This window comes from Panthera pardus, unplaced genomic scaffold (assembly GCF_024362965.1).
Source record: "Panthera pardus isolate Hobbes unplaced genomic scaffold, ASM2436296v1 HiC_scaffold_6, whole genome shotgun sequence".
NCBI classification, from domain to species: Eukaryota; Metazoa; Chordata; class Mammalia; order Carnivora; family Felidae; genus Panthera; species Panthera pardus.
In genome coordinates, this window is record NW_026526991.1 from 3,134,594 (window position 1) to 3,156,814 (window position 22,221).

Consider the following 22,221-nt stretch of genomic DNA (forward strand, 5'->3'; position numbering starts at 1 on the left):
AAAAAAAAAAAGAAAAACAAAGAAACAGAAATGTGACAAGGAAAGGAGGAGAGGTCGTGTATGATCCAGAAGGGGAGGGAGTTACTTGGAGGTGGCAGAGACACCAGCATGCTGATAGGCTGCGGGGTCCTGGGACTGGGTCCTGTTGCCTCATGGGCAACAGAGATGGTGATATGTGTGGGCCCTGGGGCCAGGCTGCCAGAATTTGAATCCCAGCTCTATCGCGTACCAGCTGTGTGACCTGGGGCAAGTCACTTCACTTCTTTGTGCCTCTCTTTTCTCCTCTGCAAAGTGAGACTAATAGTCTATCTCACAGGGGGTGCTAGGAGATATTATGTATAAAGAGATCGTGACGTGCATAAAAAAAAAAAAAAAAGAGAGAGGGAGATCACGACAGCCTCTGGCATGAGGTAACCACTCAGAAAATGTTATTACTTGATTATTTCAAGTATTTCTGTTTTTGTCATTTATTTAACACTCATTGGTTCTTTTTTTTTTTTTTAATTTTTTTTTTTTCAACGTTTTTTATTTATTTTTGGGACAGAGAGAGACAGAGCATGAACGGGGGAGGGGCAGAGAGAGAGGGAGACACAGAATCGGAAACAGGCTCCAGGCTCCGAGCCATCAGCCCAGAGCCTGACGCGGGGCTCGAACTCACGGACCGCGAGATCGTGACCTGGCTGAAGTCGGACGCTTAACCGACTGCGCCACCCAGGCGCCCCTTTTTTTTTTTTTTTTAACGTTTATTTATTTTTGAGACAGAGAGAGACAGAGCATGAACGGGGGAGGGTCAGAGAGAGGGAGACACAGAATCCGAAACAGGCTCCGGGCTCTGAGCTGTCAGCACAGAGCCCGACACGGGGCCCGAACTCACTGACCGTGAGATCATGACCTGAACCGAAGTCGGCCGCCTAACCGACTGAGCCACCCAGGCGCCCCTCATTGGTTCTTTTTAAAAAAATTTTTTAAATATCCATTTATTTTTGAGGGAGAGACAGAGTGCAAGCGGGGAGAGGGGGAGAGAGAGGCAGAGAGAGAGAGAGAGAGAGAAGGAGACACAGAATCTGAAGCAGGCTCCAGGCTCTGAGCTGTCAGCACAGAGCCTGACAAAGGGCTGGAACCCATGAACCAAGAGACCATGACCTGAGCCGAAGTCAGATGCTTAACCAACTGGGCCACCCAGGTGCTCCAACACTCATTCATTCTTATCTATATAATGCCTGGGTTGGATGAGTTAATATTCATTCATCCATTTCTTTTGAATTTCTGAGTCTTTCATCTTCAAACTCTTCTCCAAAGTGGGTGGGGGGGGGGGCGAGGGGGGAGAAACACAAAAAGCAAACAAACAAAAAACCCCTTCATGGTTCTCAGGTCAATGGTTTGGTCTTTTTCTTGGGAAGAACAGCCCATGGACATTTGGGCAGACCTGCAACACTGGGTTTAAAACCAGGCTGCTGGGGCGCCTGGGTGGCTCAGTCGGTTAAGCGGCCGACTTCAGCTCAGGTCATGATCTCGCGGTCTGTAAGGGCTGTGAGTTCGAGCCCCGCGTCGGGCTCTGTGCTGACAGCTCAGAGCCTGGAGCCTATTTCAGATTCTGTGTCTCCCTCTCTCTGACCCTCCCCCGTTCATGCTCTGTCTCTCTCTGTCTCAAAAATAAATAAATGTTTAAAAAAAAATTTTTTTTTAAAACCAGGCTGCTGGTTCCCACTTGGGCTCTGCCCTACTGGGTTGATCTCAAGTCAGTCATCTCATTTTGCGTTTTAGATTCAAGGTGAATACTTAATCTGTGGGGAAAAAAAATCTAAATTATTCTAAGGTGTACAAAGCAGAGTGTTCTGTGTCCTGTTGCCCCTTGGCAGGTCCCAGTCCCCAGAGAGAACCAGTTAAATTGGAGAATATCTTGCAACCTTCTCGATGTAAACACACATTGCACACAGATGTGATCATACGACACACAGTGTTCTGGAATCTGCTGCTTTTTTTCTTTCTCAGTGTTGTATGGCGGCATCTCCATGACGATGCACGTAGATTCAATAGCTGCACTGTAAGGGGTATTGTGTAATTTAACGGATTAAGCTAATTCTCTACTGGTGGACATTAAAGTTCCTTCTAGCTTTTCACTCTGTAAAAAAAAGACATCCTGTGCAAATATAATTGAGTGCTTGTACAAGGATTTGGGTAGATTAAGTTCGCGGAAGTGAAGTTTCTGGGTCGAAAGGGCGCTTTATCATTTAGAAGGAGTTTGGCTGCAAGTAACAATTCCTACCTCAAACCCGGAGTTTATTATAATCTCACGTGATTAATGAGGCGGAGCAGTTCCAGGATCAGCTAATTTATTGGGCCGGACACGTCATTCAACAGCTTTGCTCTGTCTTTGCGCTCTGCTGTCCCAGCGTGTGCATCTTCTCGATACTCCCCGTCCCACAGCAGCAAGTAACAGATCATTGCTGCTGCCCTGTACTAAGTGTGAAGAAAACCGTTCCTTGGCTGACTTCCCCTCCTTTCTCATTGGCCAGGACGATGTCACATGCCCTTACCTAAGCCAATCACTGGCATCCAAAGGGACGGTTGTGATTGGCTTAATCCAGTGCAGGTTCACCTGAGTGACTGGGAAAGGAACAGCCTTGGGGCTGTGCAGGGAGGAAGAGGGGCAAACCCGCCGGCTTCCTGGTTTTGGTAGATGTTGCTACGCCGCTTCGCAGCGATGCTGCCATTTCGCCCTCTCAGTGTATTTGCAGTGTTGGAAAGTGCCCATTCCTGCACCTGCATCCACTAGGCTCTCTTCTCACCGTGCTCTCAGAGGTGAAAAGTTGTTGCTTATTGTGTGGCTCTTTTATCAGTGAGTTTGAGTGTCCCTTCTTCATGATTCATGTTTCCTGTGGGTTTCCTGTTTATGTTCTCTGCCCCTCTTTTTAAGTAATCGTAATGATTATAAAATAGTAATGGTTGACATTAGATGCTTATCCTGCCCCTGGCATCTCATTGAACCTTCGCAACAACCCTATAAAGAAGGTATTAGTTAAAAAAAAAAAAAAAAAAGAAGAAGAAGAAGGTATTAGTATCCCTGTTCTAGAGATGCGGCGACGTGAAACACAAAGAACTCAAGCAGCTTGTATACAGTTAATAAGGAACAGGTCTCGAATTTGAACCCAGGTGTGAACCTGGGTATGTGGTCACAGACTGTGCTGACATGTTGGAATTGTTTCCTGTTGGTTCCTTAATTCACGGCTATTTCTGCGAAGAGCCGTTTGAGGTAGGTCCCGCTTGAAATTCCCAAATTATAAGAACATGGACCTAGAGTAGGGGGGAGGGGACTTCCCCACCTGGCAGTGGGGTCCTGGGGAGACTTGGGCCTGTTTTCTCCTTTAACATTTTTTATCCCTTGCACTTTTTTTCTTTAAAAAGATACAAGATTTGGGGTGCCTGGGTGGCTTAGTCAGTTGAGCATCCGACTTCGGTTCAGGTCATGATCTCACAGTTTGTGAGTTTGAGCCTTGCATGGGGCTGTGTGCTGACAGCTGGGAGCTCAGAGCTTGGAGCCTGCTTCAGATTCTGTCTCCCTCTCTCTCCACCACTCCCCCACTTGCTCTCTGTCTCTGTCTCTCAAAAACAAATAAACATTAAAAAAAAAAAAAGACAAGATTTGGGGAGCTGGGCGGCTCAGTCAGTTAAGCATCCTACTCTTGGTTTCAGCTCAGGGCATGATCTCACAGTTTGTGGGTTTGAGCCCCATGTCGGGCTCTGTGCTGACAGCATGGGGACTGCCTGGGATTCTCTCTCTGCCCCTCCCCTGCTCGCTCTATCTCCTTTTCTCAAAATAAATATTACAAAAAAATAAAATAAACTCATTTAAAAAAAAAAAAAAAAGACAAGATTTGGGGAGCCTGGGAGGTTCAGTTGGTTGAGTGTCTGAGTCTTGATTTTGGCTCAGGTCACGAGCCCCACGTTGGAATCTGCACCGAGAATGGAGCCTACTTGAGATTCTCTCTCCCTCCCTCTCTCTCTCTCCCTCTGCCCCTCTCCCCTAGACACACACAGTCTCTCTCTCTCTCAAAACAAACAAACAAACAAACAAAAAAAGACAAGATCCATCTGGCCCATGTGCTCCTTGCTCTTCTAGCAAGTGCCCTGAGCATGTCTCACCCCTACCCTCACCAACCATGCCCTACCCCTACCCTCATCATCAAGGAACTCACCTCCCTCTTCAGCTGAGAACAAATGATCTTTGAACCACTGTCTCAGTCTGCTGGGGATGCTGTAACAAAATACCATAGACTGAGTGGCCTAAACCACAGAAATCTATTTTCTCACAGTTCAGGAAACTAGAAGGCCCAGGTCAAGGGGCTGGTGGATTCAGTTTCTGATGAGAACCCTCTTCCTGGCTTGCATATGTCTGCCTTCTCATTGTGGCCTTATCTAGCCTTTCCTCTGGGTGTGGACAGGGAGAGAGAGGGAGTGCTCTTTAGTGTCTCTTCTAATAAAAACACTAACCCTGTCAGGCCAGGGCCCCCACCTTATGACCTCTGTGGAGGCCCTATTTCCAAACAGTCATATTGGGGATTAGGGCTTCAACATGTAATTTTGGGGGGATACAAGCATTCAGTATATAAATTCTGCCCCTTACCCTCCTCCCAATTCATGTTCTTATCATGTGCAAAATGCATTCATTCTGTCCCAACAGCCCCCAAAGTCTTAACTCATTCCGGCATCCACTCTAAGTCCCAAGTCTCATCTAAATATCTAAATCAGGTCTGAGTGAGACTGGAGGTAGATTCATCCAGAGTAAATTCCTCCCTGGCTGTGATCCTGTGAAACCAGGCAGGTTATGTGCTCCCAAAAAACAATGGTGGGACAGGCGTAGGAAAGACATTCCCATTCCAAACGGAATCGGTTGCAAAGAAGAAAGAGGTGAGGTGCTCCAAGCAAGTCTAAAACCTGGTGGGGGCAAATTCCATTTGCTTTGAAGGCTTGAGAGTCCTCTTTGGCTTGCTGTGCCTTCTTGCTGGCTCACTGGGGCACAGCACCAGCCCCCCCCCGACGGCTCTTGCAGTGGGTCACCCCCTGCAGCTCTAAAAAACGAATTGGTGGCCCCACCCAGGCAGCTCTGATGATCTGTGGATCAGGGTCAGACTTCCTTTTTTTTGAAGGATAGAGCGTGTTTGCATCCAGGTAGCTCTATGGTCCGGTCCTGTAGAATTCAAGAAGTCCAGCAGCCTTCCTGCATTCTGCTGTCCACTTTTCTCTGACCCCTTTGGTTCTAACGGGCAGAGTTTCTGTTGACATAACCCCATCTCTATTTCTGACTTCTGCCGCTAGCTGATTAAGTCTGTGGTTCACACCCATACTCACCTCATCAAGTGGCTGTTCAGCCACATCCTTACTGTTCTCTTCAGAACACGTGTTCCTTTTTTTTTTTTTTTTTTTTTTGCGGTATGTATAGGCTGAGAATTTTCCAGCTCTTCGAATTCTGGTTCCTTTTGTTTAACAAATTGAATTCTTCAATTCATCTCTCATCTCTCAAATTTTACTATAAGCAGTAGGGAGGACCCATGCCACACCTTCCATACTTTGCATAGAAGTCTCTTCTGCTAAATATCCATTTTCATTGCTTGCAGATTCTACCTCTCAGAAGAAACTGGAACACAATTTATCTATTTATCTATCTATCTATCTATCTATCTATCTATCTATCTAAGTTTATTTATTTATAATCTCTGCACCCAACATGGGGCTCAAACTCACAACCCTGAGATCAAGGATCGTGTGCTCATCCTGCTGAGCCAGCCAGGCTCTCCACTAGAACACAATTTAGCCAAGTTCTTTGCCACTTTGGGACAAGGATCACCTTTCCCTGAGTTTCCAAGAACTTATTCTTCATTTCCATCCGAGGCCTCACCAGAATTGCCTTTAACACCCTTATTTCTACCGGCCATCCCTTCGTGGCAGTCGGGGGTTTTTCTAGCTGCACCTCAAAGCTCCCTGAACCTCCTCCATATGTTTAGGTATTTGTTACAGCAGCACCCCCACCTCTTGGTACCAACATTTGTACTCACCTACTCAGGCTGTGGGAATAAAGTACTGGCTCAGAGCTCTACCCTAATGACCTCACTTAACTTGAATTATTTCTTAGAGGCCCCATCTCCAATCCAGTCCTACTGGGGATAGGGTTTCAACGTACGTATTTGGCGGGGCCACAAACATTCAGTTCATAGCAACCACCCATACAAAGGTTCTCCCAGAGGAAAGACATTGGGAAGGAGGGAGGGGCGTGGGGACTCAGGTGTTTGCTGGGACTTGGGGGGCTTTTGCTTACTTGGCACTTTAACAAGGCTGTCCAATGCCCATCTCTCCAGGCCCTTTGAACCCAGGCTGTAGGGTCACTGTGTGGCCTTGAGCAACTTTCCTGGCTTCTTGGAACACTTTTTCCCTCCCTGATGGGGTTGTAGTGAAACTTAAAAAACAAAACAAACAAACAAACAAAAAAAATCACATTTATTTAACGATGTCTCATTTTCAGGTACGGTAAAGCCAGACACAGAGCTGCTTTTTTGTTCAAAACCTGTGACTTCTCATCTTACTTTAGGGTGAAGCCACGGCCCTTGCTCTGCTGATGGAGACCTCACATATGGTCTTCCCTGGTAATGTCACAGACCTTCCCATACACCACTCTTCCCACTGCCCACTCTGCTCCATCCACACTGGCCTCCTTGCTCTTCCTCAAATACACTGATCAGTCTCTACCTCAGGACCTTTGCACTCACCATTCTTTCTGCTTGAACACGTTTCCCCATGTGGCTTGCTCCCTTCCATCATTTTGATCTCTGTTCAAATTTCAAAGTTCAAACTTCCCTGAGTCTGCTGTATAATTATAGCACCCTGTCACTCTATCACCTTATTTTTTTCCTTTCCTATGTGTATCCTTCCTGTGTGACGTTATACACTTATTTCTCCTATCTCTCCTCCACCTGCACATATACTCTAAAAGAGGACTTTGTCACTGTTGTTAATTGCTAAATCCCCAGGGCCTAGAACATTTTAGGAATCCCTTAAGGGCTCATCGCACAGGTGGCTGGCTGGCTGCCTCCAGTGAAGCTCCTTTTTCTTCATGTTGTGGCTGTGGCCCTGCAGCCTGGTTTCCCCACTAAACTGTGAGGGGCAGGGGTTTCGTTTCTGTCATGGCTGAGTCCCCTGCCTCCAGAGCAGAGCTTGGCACAATGGAGGAGCCACTCACATTTAATGGCGGACTGAGGTCCTGATTGTTGCTCTGCCCACTTCCCCCTGCTCGCACAGGGCCGCTGCCTGGCAGCTGCTGTGGTTTTCCTTTCCAGGTGGTATGCTTCATACTTTACTTGCCCCTTCCATCTGGGTGTCTGGCACTTAGCAGGTGCTCTTTAGCTTACTTTCTGAGAGGCGCACGACCGGGCAAACCCAGACGTAGTACCCGACCACGCAGCTCTTGGGGTGGTCTGTCCCCCTCCTCGTTAGCAGGGCCCACGAGAGCGACCAGCAGAAGGTCCTTCAATCAGGGAGAGGTGAACCCCGTATCTGGTACATGGTAGGCACCCGGGAGACGTGGGTTTCCTTCCCTTCCTGCCACCTGACCTTCCGGCTTTCTCCTAGTTGTGGGCCAGGCCTGCTGGCTGACCCCTGTTGGCAGCCTCGAGGCGGGTTGGGGCCTGGGCTTCCCCATCCTCGTGTCTGTGCAGATTGAGGGGTGCCACAGGGACTTGTTGGGGGTGGGGGGAGGCTCGAGCCAGTCTCAGTGTGTGTTTCTGGACAGGTGTCCTGTAAGGAATGTCCATTCTCTCCCAGTCTTCTCAAGAAACTTGTCATTCTCCTTCACGTCCAGCTCAGGAACCACCTCCTGCAGAGCCTTCCCCGGTTCCCCCAGTGGACCCACCGCTCCTTCCTCTCAGGTCCCAGGCCCTTTGCACCCACAGCCAGCCTGCATCACAGCTGATGGCCCACCTGTTTTTCCCCCTGCCCCCCCGCACTGGACCAGGAGGTCCTGGTGGGCGGGACTGGGTCTCAGCCACCAATTCATTTTGTGTCTCCCCTGCCCCCACGCCTAGCACCAAGTAGGGAGGGCATAAATGTTGGTTAGACTGAACTGTACCCTCACTCTCCGGGGCTCTCTCAGAGGATACTAACTCATCAATGTGTCGGGGGAGTCAGAAAATCTTCCCGAAGGAGGGGGGATTCCCTCCTCATCCTGGGCCCCAGGAAGACCTGGGCCTCCAGCTTGGTGTTAGTTTGTATTACTCTGAATTTTAGCAGTGGTTATACTCTCACTGGAGAGGGGGTGTCTGAAGGCCCAAGCCATATGCATCTCCCCCAAGCATACCTGGTTTCTGGCTGATCTTGCGTATGGTGGCACTTTTTTAACGTTTATTTATTTTTGGGACAGAGAGAGACAGAGCATGAACGGGGGAGGGGCAGAAAGAGAGGGAGACACAGAATCGGAAACAGGCTCCAGGCTCTGAGCCATCAGCCCAGAGCCCGACGCGGGGCTCGAACTCACAGACCGCGAGATCGTGACCTGAGCTGAAGTCGGACGCCCAACCGACTGAGCCACCCAGGCGCCCCTGGTGGCACTTTTTTTAAGCACTGCAAGGGCCCAGCCCCTTGGGACAGCCCTACCAGCCTCTACCAGCCTGGCAACATTGCTTATGAAATAAAATCGGTTTGCCAGCCCTGGCCTAGGGTCTATACTCTCAGCTGAATGACCCTAGAGTGGTCGATAATAGATCCTAGGACAGGACATTGGAAGAAGCATAATATTTTCACACAGAAGTCTTCCCCCAAATTGCCCCAGAGACCTCTGCCTTTCCTGGGCCATGAGTATTCAACACCAAACACGGGCTGAGGTGCCTAGGAAGGTTCCCAAGTGGTTCTACCTCTACTGTACCCTCGAGGAGGGAGAGCAGCAGCCTCTTTCCTGACCTAAAGTCAGCATTTCCAGGCCTGGCCCCCACTGGCTGGCTGCAGGCCTTGTGACCTCTCCGAGCCTCACTTTCTCCATCTCTCAAATGTGGGTCCCAGATCGGCTGAGCCCCGAGGGTCATCAGTCAAGATCAGATAAAATGTGAGAGATGTCAGGAATTTCATGAACTATTGGATGCAGCCTGACAGAAGGCCTTCCCTTCCCTGACACCAATGAGCCAACTCCTATTCACCCTTCAAAGCCCAGTTCAAATGTCGCCCCCTTTGTTTCCCAAATGTTTCAACTTTTTTGTGCCTCATCCCAGCCTGCGTTTACCACAGAAGTCTGGTTTGGGGTGGGGTTGGTGGGATGTTCTTGCCATGTCTCTAATTAGGTTATAAGACCTGGGTGCAGGTGGCCACGCTGGCCTCACCTTATAAAATGGGCCTGTAGCAAATGTTGAATGCCCCCCATAGAAATCCTGACCTACAAGCTACCACTTGTAAAGTGTCTGCTATGTGCCAGGCTCTGAAATGAGGACCCTCCTCTGTATTCAGCCCACCAGGAGGTGCTGTTTGTAACCCTCATTGTACAAACCGGGAAGCTGCTAATCAGGGAGGTAGAGTAGCCTGCTCTGGGATTTGAACCCTTCTCCGTGGTGCGGGCACACAGCAGTGCTGCTGCTCTGGGTTTTTGGTGGTCAGAGAGGAGGATCCGCCCGAGGCTGTGTGCGGAACCTCCTTCATAACCACCTGGGGCAGGGAGTATTTTTTTCCTTGGCATTGGATGCAGACTTAGGAATTCTCACTTGGGATGGATCTGGGCAGTGCTTGTTTCTGGTAGGTCTGCTCAGACTCCAGGGCTGGGAGGAGACTGGACAGCAACTCCCCTCTGACTGCTGCAGTTTTCTGAGAGAACTACAGGCTGAACAGGGCTGGGGGAGGGCAGGGGGGCAGCCGCTCCCACCTGGTGTGAGCTGGTGTGGGGGTGTGGGGAAATGTGACCAGTGGGAGAGAGTCCGTGAAAGAGACTCGGAATTGAAGAGAGTCATCAGACACTCTAGGTAGGGGAGGGCAGGGTCGGATTTGTGGGCCTGAAAGCACCCCCCCCCCCCGCCGTGATGGCCTCAAGGAGGTGGGGGGGGGGGCAATGAGGCAGCCGGTCCCCTTGGCTGGGGGCAGGAAACAGCCCAGGTGGTAGGGAGGGATGGGGGCTGGATTCTGACCTAGGGCAAAGTGACAGGGCTTGGTGGTCATGGCCGTGACCAAGCCCTGTAGTGCTGGTTGTCTAGGCCCATGGGGGTCTGCTCCCCTGCCACAGGTCTGCTGCCCACGCTGGGCCACACTGTGTGGTGACGGGTGCACCCTTGCTTCTCCCACCAGGTGAACCTCTCTTCCAGGGCCAGGACTGGTCTCACCCATCTGTGGTTCCCCAGGCTCCCAGGAAACAGGACAAATGGGTATATGATGGTCCCATCAAAGGGAGGGAGAGAGGGGCGCCTGGGTGACTCAGTCGGTTAAGCATCCGACTTCGGTTCAGGTCATGATCTCGCAGTTAGTGGGTTCACACCCCGCGTTGGGCTCTGTGCTGACAGCTCAGCGCCTGGAGCCTGCTTCAGAGTCTGTGTCTCCCTCTCTTTCTGCCCCTTCCTCCTTCCTTCTCTCTCTCTCTCTCTCTCTCTCTCTCTCTCTCTCTCTCTCTCTCATGAAAAAAATAAATTAAAAAAAAAGGGAAGGAGAGAGACTCCATGGAGGAGCTAGGCTTTGAAGGAGGAATGGGATTTCCTTCACAGGATGGCTGCCCAGGTGGAAAGAAGTGCAATGGCAAAAGTTGGGGGACAGGACGACCACCACAGACCGTTCTGTCTGGAGGCCTGGAGGGGAGCTTGAGTGTGGGCACGATGAGCACTGGTTTCCTAGACAGGGAAGCTGCGGACAGAAAGACCGACCAAGAGGTGTGCTTGGCAAGGCGAGGTGGTCCAGACCCATCACTGCCTGCCTCCTGCAGAACAGGGTCATCCCAGGAAACACCTGAAGTTTTTTTGCAGGAGGGAGGAACAAGGTTGGATAACACATATCCCCAAGGTTGTTGGACTTTATTTATTTATTTATTCATTCATTCATCCATTATTTTTTTTTATGTTTACTTTTGAGAGAGAGAGAGCACGAGCAGGGGAGGGGCAGAGAGAGAGGGAGAGAGAGACTCCCAGGCAGGCTCTGCACTGTCAGCGCAGAGCCCGATGAGGGGCTCAATCCCGCGAACCCTGAGATCTTGACCTGAACCGAAATCAAGAGTTGGTTGCTTAACCGACTGATCCACCCAGGTGCCCTGTGGTTGTTGGACTTGTCCTGCTCCAAGCGCTCTGCACGTGCTGTCTCCTGAGCCCTCCTGACAGCCAGTGGTGCAGGAGCTGCCTTCAGCCCCATTCTCCCCATTAGGAGACCGTGGCCCAAAGTCACACGGCAGGTGTAAATGCTGGCATTCACACTCCCATCTGTCTGAGTCCAGAGCCCTGACTCATGGCCCTGGCAGGGCAAGCAGATGTCTAGTGGGCACATGGGCCCTGGCCCTGCCCAGTGTGAGGATCTGATGCGGAGTCTGAAGACTCGTGTGGCTTCGCCCCTCCCTGGGAAGGACACATGGGAGGAGCGAGATCCAGGGAACCGAGATTCCCGATCTCACACTCTTAGAGCCTCACAGCCACCCTGCCAGGCAGGGCTTATCAGCTGACAAGTTACACAGAGGAGGAAAGTGAGGCACAGAGAAGTGGGATGGCCTGCCCTGGCCACACGGTGTCTCACAGCTGTGGGCGTGACCAAGAATGTGGCGTTTGGTCTAATAGAGCTGTTTGCCTGCTCATTGGTTGAGTGGCCTTGGCAAAGAAATTTCATTCTTTGTGCCTCCCTGTCCTTATCTGTAAAATGGGTTAGTGACACCTGCCCCTCTTACTGGACAGGATTGTGAGGATGTGGTTGACTGGATGGTAATAAAGAACAAGGTAAGGAAGTTTTAGAAGGTATTAACACACTTGCTCCCTCCCCAAAGTATCTGGGTGTTTTTATACCTGTTTTTTTTTTTTTTTTAATGATCTTTTTTAAAAAATTATTTATTTATTTTTTAATTTACACCCAAGTTAGTTAGCATATGGTTTCAGGAGTAGATTTCACTCCTGAAACAATGATTTCAGAAGTGGATTCTTTAATGCCCCTTACCCATTTAGCCCATCTCCCTTCCCACAATCCCTCCCTTAACCCCGTGTTTGTTCTCTATATTTAAGTCTCTTACATTTTGTCCCCCTCCCTGTTTTTATATTATTTTTGCTTCCCTTCCCTTGTGTTCATCTGTTTTGTATCTTAAAGTCCTCATGAGTGAAGTCATATGATATTTGTCTTCCTCTGACTAATTTCACCCAGCATAATACCCTCCAGTTCCATCCACATAGTTGCAAATGGCAAAATTTCATTCCTTTTGATTGCTGAGTAATACTCCATTGTATAGATATACCACATCTTCTTTATCCATTCATCCACCGAGGGACATTGGGCTCTTTCCATATTTTGGCTATTGTCGACAGCGCATGCTATAAACATGGAGGTGCATGTGTCCCTTCGAAACAGCACCCCATATCCCTTGGATAAATACCTAGTAGTGCAATTGCTGGGTTGTAGGGTAGGTCTATTTGTAGATTTTTGAGGAACCTCCGTACTGTTTTCGAGAGTGGCTGCACCAGCTTGCATTCCCACAAACAATGCAAAAAGGATCCTCTTTCTCCGCATCCTCCCCAACATCTGTTGTTGCCTGAGTTGTTGATGTTAGCCATTCTGACAGGCGTGAGGTGGTATCTCACGGTGGTTTTGATTTGTATTTCCCTTATGATGAGTGATGTGGAGCATTTTTTCATGTGCCAGTTGGCCATCTGGATGTCTTCTTTGGAGAAGTGTCTATTCATGTCTTTTGCCCATTTCTTCACTGGATTATTTGTTTTTTGGGTGTTGAGTTTGATAAGCTCTTTGTAGATTTTGGATACTAACCCTTTATCTGACGTGTCATTTGCAAATCTTCTCCCATTCCGTCGGTTGCCTTTTAGTTTTGATGATTGTTTCCTTCGCTGTGCAGAAGCTTTTTCTTTTGATGAGGTCCCAATAGTTCATTTCTGCTTTTGTTTCCCTTGCCTCTGGACACATGTTGAGTAAGAAGTTGCTGTGGCTGAGGTCAAAGAGGTTTTTGCCTGCTTTCTCCTCGAGGATTTTGATGGCTTCCTGTCTTACCCATTTTGAGTTTCTTTTTGTGGATGGTGTAAGAAAGTGGTCCAGGTTCATTCTTCTGCATGTCGCTGTCCAGTTTTCCCAGCACCACTTGCTGAAGAGACTGTCTTTATTCCATTGGATATTCTTTCCTGCTTTGTCAAAGATTAGCTGGCCATACGTTTGTGGGTCCATTTCTGGGTTCTCTATTCTGTTCCGTTGATCTGAGTGTCTGTTTTTGTGCCATGTTTTTACGCCTTTTTACACCTTGGTTCCCCTGCTCATGCCTTCGTACCAGCCTTCTGCTGATGCAGGCCCACCTTCCCGGCTGCCCACCATCCTCTCTCTGTAACTACTTGATGGGGGGAGAGTGAGGGCCACACTGTGGGGCAGAGCGTGGAAGAGGCCCGTGAGTGGCCTGGACGGAAAATGCTGGCTTGAGACCAGGCAGCTTCCAGCCCCTTTCCCGCGGGGTGATGGAGTCCCAGGCTCAGGTTCTGACTCAGGAGGAGGCCCACCCCACTCTGGGCTGCCACTGGGTGGGACCAGCTGATCCTAACTGATCTTCTAGCCCATACATAGTGCCACAGAAGCCAGCTGGGCCATCTGGGTCTGGCGGGGAGCTCCCAGCCCCTGGGGGCTTTGCCCTAAAGACCAAACCTCTAGCTCTACTGCCGAGCCTCCCTTCTCCTTAAGCAGTTTCCACTCGCTGCCTCTCTGGAGCAGGCCCCCTGAGCGTGCTCAGTGCCATTCAATTGCTGTGCAACTTCAGGCCTGTCCTCAGCCTTGCAGAGCCTCTGTCTTCCTCATCCAGAACATGGGCGATTCCCTCCCTTGCCAAGACAGGGCACACACCATGCCACCTGGCCTGCTCCAGGCCAGGCTGGTTCAAAGTGCAGAGGGGCTGCTGGTGGTAAAAGAGGATGGCCTGGGTTCAAATCCTGCCTCAGCTATGAGCGGGCTCAAGACTGGGGCTCCCTGAACTTGTTTCCTCCTTGATAAAATGGAGACAAAATGACACCTGCCTCGTGGCACTGTTGAATGATTCAAAGAAACCCTTATACAAAGTGTGTGGTGCTGCATTGTAGCTATAGTCACTGGCATCGTTTTGCATTTTCCCTGTCTCTTCTCCCTGGACTGAGTTTGCTGTTCAAACAAGGTGTTCTCCTGGGACTTGAGGGTGTCTGGTGCAGCACTGCAGCCCAAGCCATGTGTGAGAAAGGGCAGGAGGCCTCCATGCAGCTCCCTGCCCATCAAAGGAACAGCACAGAACCAGAGTCCAGCGGGGCCTGGGCGTGCAGGGCAGGAGCTGCGTGGTCTGGTTCAGACGGTCTCTATAGGTCACTGCCCCTCAGCGTCACCTGTGAAGTGGGATGAGTGCAGGAATGAGAGGGAGTGCACAGTGGGATGGGGACTGCGACCAGCCACCGGCCCCTGCTGACTAACTGATGGACTGTTCTCTCCCCCAGAGACTGATGGAGAGGCAGAGACGGAAGGCGGACATCGAGAAGGGGCTGCAGTTCATTCAGTGAGTGTGGGGCTGGCTGGGCGGGCGGGGGGCCAGGGACGGCCATGCCCGGGCTCTCTCCAGCTCTCCCTTTTCTTCTCGCTCATCCTTTGCTGCTCAGGCTCCCTTGTGTGCTGGGGAGTGAGGAGGTGGGTTGTGCTAGGAAGGGGCTGGCATGGCAGGGGCTGGGCGGCCGGGGGGCGATCTGTGAAACCACCCCCATGCACACACACTCCCTGACCCTGGCCACCCTTCAGTCCCGCTCAGCATACCACTGTACCTTCGCCCTCCTTACACGCTGGCACGCTCCCTGTTAATTCTCCTGCTTGCCTGTGCACAGCTTATAATCAATCGATAAATCAGTTTCCACTTATTAAGCACACCTCTCAGGCTCTGTGCTGGGCCCTTCATGTCCATCATCTTCTTAATCCTCACAACAGCCCAGTGAAGTAGGTGGTCTTTTCTCCATTTTGCTCAGAGACGTTAAGAAACCCGTTTATGGTCACACAGCTATTAAGTAATAGGATTCTTTTTTTTTTTTTTTAATGTTTATTTATTTTGAGAGAGAGCACAAGCAGGGGAGAGGCAGAGAGAGAGAGGGAGAATCCCAAGCAGGTTTAGCACTGTCAGTGCAGAGCCTAAGGTGAGACTCAAACTCACGAACTGTGAGATCATGACCTGAGCTGAAATCAAGAGTTAGACACGTAACCGACTGAGCCATCCAGGCGCCCCCAGTGATAGGATTCTAACCCAGGTCTAGCTGACCCCAAACCCACATTTCTTTCCATTATTTGTCCCTCAAACACATGCCAAGTTGGTTTTTAATTTTTTTCTTTACACACAAAATATTTTCAGTAAATTTTTTTTACCTCTTAAATAGATCTCCAGGGGCGTATTTATCACGACACTAATGAAGTGTAAGCTGCAGGGCCCCTGATTTGTGTGGGTCCTTTCCAAAGCCCTGGAAGGCTCCCTTAGCAATTCTTAGTTTCTAATTTTGTGTTCTTTTTCTCTTCTCTCTCTTTTTTTTAATGTTTAATTATTTACTTTGAGAGAGAGAGAGAGCAGGGGAGGGGCAGAGAGAGAGGGAGACAGAGAATCCCAAGCAGGCTCCTTGCTCAGCAAAGAGCCCACCATGGGGCTCGATCCCAGCACTGAGAGATCACAACCTGAACGGATATCAAAAATTGGACCAGGAAAAAAAAAAAGTTGGACCGATATCAAAAGTCAGATACGGGCACCTGGTTGGCTCAGTTGATTGTACCCCTGAGTTTGGCTTGGGTCATGATCTCATGGTTTGTGAGTTGAAGCCCTGTGTCGGGATCACTGTTGTCAGCGCAGAACCCACTTCCAGTCCTCTGTCTCCCTCTCTCTCTGCCCCTTCCCCCCGCTTGTACTTTCTCTCAAAAATAAACGAACATTTTAAAAAAAGAAGAAAATATTTTTTTAAAAAGTTGGATGATTGGGGCGCTTGGGTGGCTCAGTCGGTTAAGTGTCCGATCCAGATTTCCGCTCAGGTCATGACTTCGCAGTTCGTGAATTTGAGGGCGCGTGGGGCTCCACGGCAGAGCCTGCTTGGGATTCTCTCTCTTCTTCTCTCTCTCTGCCCCCCCCCCCCCCCCGCTCACTCACTCGCGTGTGTGCACACGCTCGCTCTCTCTTTCTCTCAAAATAAATAAAGTTAAAAAAAAAAAAAGTTGGGTGATCAACCGACTGAGCCGCCCTGATGCCCCTTGTGTTTCTTTTCTTAAATAGGAATCCCCACAAAACTAGGATTTATGTCTATAAACTCCCCAATTTTGTTCTCTCACACAGACCTCTAAAACACCACCTGCCTCTTCACCACAGACTGGGTCCCTTGTCACACACACGGTGTTCCCATCGCTCTGATGGTGCTTGTGTTGACATTCACATGCTGTCCTTCCTCAGCTTGCAACACGGTCACTTTGTCTTGCTCAGGCCACTGCGAGGGCTGTGGCCCACCTTTCCCTCTTCTCTAGGCCAGTCTTCATTTGGGGGAGGGATTTTTTTTTTTTTAAGTTTATTTATTTATTGTGAGAGTGAAAGAAAGTGCAAGCAGGGGAGGGGGAGAGAGAGAGAGGGAGGCAGAGGGAATCCCAAGCAGGCTCCTCACTGTCAGTGCAGTGCCCGATGCGGGGCTCAAACTCACAAATCGGGAGATCATGATCTGACCCGAGATTAAGAGTCTGTTGCTTAACGAACTGAGCCACCCAGGCGCCCCTAGGAAGGGCTTTGATTTGGGGGGAGTGTTCAAATTTTATTCAGAGGCCAGTCTTGCAGATACAGTGTTTCGTAAGAACTCTGTCTTTAACTTAAGTCACTGATTTCTCTGGAGCTAGACCTTTGAGCCCTGCCTTCTGAGTCTCCCCCCCCCCCCCACCTCCCTGGGTGAAGTCCATACCTGCGAAATGAGACAAGGCCCCTTCCCTCACAGAGGCATTGTGCTGGAGGTAAATGGTAGGTCGCTCTGTGTCCGCCTTCCCCTTTCCAGAGAGGAGCTCCAAGAAGGTTCAGCAATAGGACAGCCTCCCGGGAACCCCTATGTTAGTCTCCTAAGAGTTTGCTTTACAGGGTAACACAGTAGGACCTGCTGGTTTTAAAATTAACTTTTATCACATGTAGATTTTGTGTGCTTAGCATTTATTAGGCACCTCTGGGCACGGAGCACTGTAGGAGCTGTGAAGCAGCTTGCATGGGTGGGGTGGCACTGGCTTGTGTGGATGAGGTGACCTTCAGGTCAGAGTGTGCCCTACTGACCCGGGAGCTGGGGCTGGAGGGGAGAGGCTGGAGGTGGGAAGCCAGGCAGGAGGGTAGCCGTGGGGCCTGCCTGGGCAGTACGGGGAACAGAGATGGGCCCTGGTCCCTGACGGTGGGGAAGCAAGGAGGGCAGGATGGGAGCCCCATTGTCACAATCAGGGACACCACCTCCCTCACACACACAGGGGAGGGACCTCGGTGTCTTCTCTCACCCCTTTGGCTGACTGGCTCAGGCTGCTCTCTCTTGCCCAGGTGCCAGCAGCAGCTCTGGGCAAAGGAAAGAGCCCCAGCCCTGTGCTTTAGTCCCGGCTCTGATGCCGACCTGCTGTGTGACCTTGGCTGAGTCACTGTCCACTCTGAGTGTCTGTTTTCACCTCTGTGACATGAAGGACCAGGAGACAAACCCCAGGTGCTCTTCTAGCTTAGCCCTTTAGCCTGACAGATGTGGCTCTGTTCTCCTGGACTGATGCTTTCTTCTATACTGAGCTGGCATTTTGTGGGCCACAGGGGAGGAGAGGGTGCCCACAGCCCCATCTGCTGGGCTGGAATGAGGAGTCAGGCTCTGACCTGGCGTTGGCCAAGGTCATGTGTGTTTGGGGGGCTGGGATGGGAGAAGGGCAGAAGCTGTCCGACTGGGGGGACCTGAGGTGGACCTTTCCTGCTGCCTGGGGCCTGCATTTACAAGTTTAGCGTGTCGGGGGCACGGTCATTCCCAGAGAACTGGTTTCTCAGGAAGAGGCCAGCTGGCTGGCCTTCTCAGCATCTGCACCCGGAAAGCCTGGGGCAAACACAAGGCCTTCCTCCCTCCCTTCCAGCAGAAACGGAAGACCAGCATGTGTTGGTCTGGGGAGAAAAGGCTGCTGTTCCCTTACCCCAATCCACCAGGTGACATCTGAGGTCTGAGGTAGAGGAGCCCACTCCTGGAATGATCTGTGGCCTTTGGCTCTGGCTCCTGGGGCCTCCATGAGGCTGAGACCCCGGGCTCACCCAGACTCTGTGTCTCTCTCCTTTTCCTGCTAGGTCGACACTACCCCTAAAGCAAGAAGAATATGAGGTGAGCAGCGGCGGCGGCGGGGCCGGGGGAAGGCAAAGGGCAGGGGTGCCCAGGAGAAGGAGGGTGTAGAGGCCGGGTGCCAGGGCTGGGGCCGCATGCAGACCCCTGAGCCCCCTCTGCACCCCACTCCCTGCTAGGCCTTTCTGCTCAAGCTGGTGCAGAACCTGTTTGCTGAGGGCAATGACCTGTTCCGGGAGAAGGACTACAAGCAGGCCTTGGTACAGTACATGGAGGGGCTGAACGTGGCCGACTACGCTGCCTCCGACCAGGTGGCCCTACCCCAGGAGCTGCTGTGCAAGCTGCATGTCAACAGGGCCGCCTGCTACTTCACCATGGTGAGCCGGCACCCCCCCTCCCCTCTTCACCCTGCCCGCCGTTTCCCCGCAGATGCCCAGCCAAGCTGGGCCCGCACCCCAGTGAGCCTCTGCAGGCCCCGCTCCTCCACCCCCCTCCTGTGGGAGTGTCACCGCCTGCTTCCGTGGCTCTCAGCCCCAGCTGCACCACAGACTCACCTGGAGAGCCCTTAAAGTGCTAATACATGGTACAAAAAGTGGTTTGTAAGGATACGGATGCCTGAGCCCCACCCCCGATGAATTAAGTTGGATGTTAGACTGTTAGACGCTCATCGGGCTGGCCTGGGCACGGATAGGAGTCTGTCGGGAGTCAGGGCTGAAAACCGCTACCCTCATCGTGCACTGCCTCTTTCTGCAAACCCCTGGCCACTCCTGCTCCTTCCTCCTGGGCTCCCTCCCATCTCCCCCCATCCTCCCGAAAGCTCTGGCCTCCTCCTCTTCCCTGTCCTGGTTGCTCACTGACTCAGTCACTCACCAGATCCTTAGGGATGCTCTGCCGTGAGCTCTTAGAGGACCCCCTAACACCTCTGCAATCCAGAGTGGACTGTTCTGGATAAGATGCCAGGTACCTGTTCACACCGTGTTCTGTACCCTGAGCTGCCTTCTTGATTTCACTTCCTCTCAGAGGTACCTTGATTACTCTTGGGCCGTGAAGTTCTCAGCTGAAGGCAGATATGGAAGTAGGTGTGTCTGAATGGCCAGGCTCATTGCTACAGAATTTGAAGGCCATCCCCAACCTCCAGTGGCCTGCCAGTGCCCGTTGCAGCCCCCTGAGCTGGACGTACAGTTGCCCTTGACCAGAGTATGAATGTCAGAGGTGTTTCCTGGAGCTCTGGAGCCCCCTCCCCGATCCTCTAGCCTCCCCCCTCTCTGCAGGGAAAGGGGTGGGAGGGAGGTAACCAGAGCTGACCGTGTGGCCTCCCACTCCTCTCCGCAGGGCCTGTATGAGAAGGCACTGGAGGACAGTGAGAAAGCGCTGGGCCTGGACGGCGAGAACATCCGGGCGCTGTTCCGCAAGGCACGTGCCCTCAGCGAGCTGGGACGTCACAAGGAGGCATATGAATGCAGCAGCCGGTGCTCCCTCGCGCGGCCCCACGTGAGTGCCCTGAGTCCTGGTGCAGGGCTGGGCTCTGCTGAGCCTGTGTCCCCCCCTGTGCCGTGGACCGGCAGATACTGATATTTACACTGAGCTCTGGTTGTGTTTCAGGCACTGCTGAAAGTACACAGTGTGTATTAACTCACTTAATCCTTGCATCAGCCCTTTGAGTTAGACGGAGGAACTTACCTGGGAATCACAGCTGTGGGCTGCAGAGCTTACACTTGAACCCAGGCAGTCTGATTCTAGAGTTGGCATTCCTTTTTTTTTTTTTTTTTAATTTTTTTTAATGTTTATTTTTGAGAGAGAGAGAGCATAAGCAGGGGAGGGGCAGAGAGAGAGGGAGACACAGAATCCAAAGCAGGTTCCAGGCTCTGAGCTGTCAGCACAGAGCCCAACGTGGGCTGAAACCCACGAACCGCAAGATCATGACCTGAGCCGAAGTCAGACGCTTAACTGACTGAGCCACCCAGGAGCCCCTAGAGTTGGCACTCTTAACCTCTAGGGTTGCAATAAGGACACAAAGGGGTGTCACATGTGTGGGGGTCCTGATGTCCAAGCTGTCACTAGGTGGGAGAGAGGCAGGGAATTGACCAGTAGTGAGCCTTGCTTGCCCTGGCCCACACACAGCTGGGCGCATGCCCCCTCCTCCTTTATTCACCCACTTCTTAAGTACTTAAGTATTTACTAAGCACCCACGAACTACCCAGATCTGTGCCCTTCAGGGACCCACAGTCTGCTGGGAGACGTGGAAACATCCCTGGGGTTTAGGTCTGACTCCACCACTGACCCCCAGCATGACCTTGGACAAAACACTTCCCCCGTCTGCACATCAGCTCCTTGTCTATGAAGCACCCCTCCTATTTTATCCCTGAAACAATGAGTGTCAAAGGGCTCAGAAAAGGCTCAATTCTGCCCAGGAGTGATCAGGATCTTGGAGGGCTCCCTGGAGGAAGGTGGGCTTGAGTGGGACCAGAAGAAGCAGGAAGGATCTGGTGGTCAGAACAGAGAGTGGGAGGCCATGTGCATAGTGGTCAAGGATGTTGGTGTCAGAGGGCTGGCCTGGGTTTGAATCCTAATCTTGGGTTAGCCACCTACTAGCTGTGTGACTTTGGACCCACAGCTTAGTCTCTCTGAGCCTCGGTTTGCGCCCCTGTCAAACGGGGGTGGTAATATACCAGGCATCATAGAGCTATGAGGATGGAATCTGAAAATCATACAGTAGGTTCAGAAAACATTCCCTGTTACTGTCCCTTTTGTTTATTATTCATGCTTCTCCGATTCAGCTTAGTTCACAATTGAGAACCTTTCTTATGACAATAGTCCCTGGTCCTACAACGTTTCCTAGTGTCCCCAGCAGGTCCACATCCAAGTCTCATGTCTGCCATTCCTTGGCAGGCAGGGTGGTGCTTACCTCACTGTACAGGTGAGGACTCCGGGGCCCAGTTAGGGCCTCTGACTCTGAGTTGGGGGATCCCCCCGTGCTCCAGTCTTTGTTGGCAAATACTGGCTGAGCCCTGCTCCGTGCTGGGTACTGGGGACCGGAGATGACTCAGACTCTGGCCCTGGGTTCCAGGAGCTCGTCAGGTAGGGAGGTGGACAAATGCACGGGGTATTACAACATCCCTGTTGCCCCCTTTGCTGCCTCGACCACAGTCACGGTTCTTTTTTACTGGTTAGTCTCTCCCACTAGACTGGAGCCTCCTCGAGGCCTGGGCCCCACCTGCCCTCTGCTAGTGGCGTCTCTGGTCCTAGCCCTTGCCTGGCACTTAATGCATGTACAGTAACACAGCCTTGGAGGGAGGAAGGGATGCTGGGTGCTGTTATCGAGCGCTAACTGTGGGCCGGCTGGCTGTGTTCCAAACTTCCCGCATTCTCGCTCCCGTGGGCCCGGGCACGACCCACATGTCCTTCCTTGCAAAGAGTTCGGGGACATCGTGTGGTGAAAGCAGCAAGTTGTAAGTCGTAGAGCGATTGGTGTAATGTGATCTCACTTATGTTAAAAAAAAGAAAAAAAATCCTCACAAAACAAAACTGAGCATCCTTTATATCCTTTATAGCGTCCTGAGCATCCTTTATAGCATCCTTTTATATCCTATATAAAGGATAAAGATATATCCTTTATCTGTAGGCACGTTATGCACTTTCCTGGAAAAGAGCTGCAGGGCAGCACGTCAGACCACAAGGCATGTTCCTTCCGGGGAGGAGCCTAGTGTGAGGATGGGGAAGGGGGTGATCCAGGGGAGCTCTTGCTCTCCCTGCAACA

The 22,221-nt window shown here is 51.3% G+C and overlaps 1 protein-coding gene across 1 annotated transcript in view; it reads left to right on the forward strand.

Moving 5' to 3' along the window:
• The window catches only part of ZC3H7B (zinc finger CCCH-type containing 7B), a 61,871-nt gene that overhangs the window by 11,658 nt on the left and 27,992 nt on the right, over window positions 1–22,221 (forward strand). Inside the window, exons 2-5 of the mRNA XM_053895912.1 lie at window positions 14,637–14,695; window positions 18,473–18,506; window positions 18,644–18,841; window positions 19,797–19,955. Coding sequence (XP_053751887.1) covers window positions 14,643–14,695; window positions 18,473–18,506; window positions 18,644–18,841; window positions 19,797–19,955 — 444 coding nt within the window. The 5' untranslated portion in view covers window positions 14,637–14,642. The remainder of the gene's footprint in view (window positions 1–14,636; window positions 14,696–18,472; window positions 18,507–18,643; window positions 18,842–19,796; window positions 19,956–22,221) is intronic.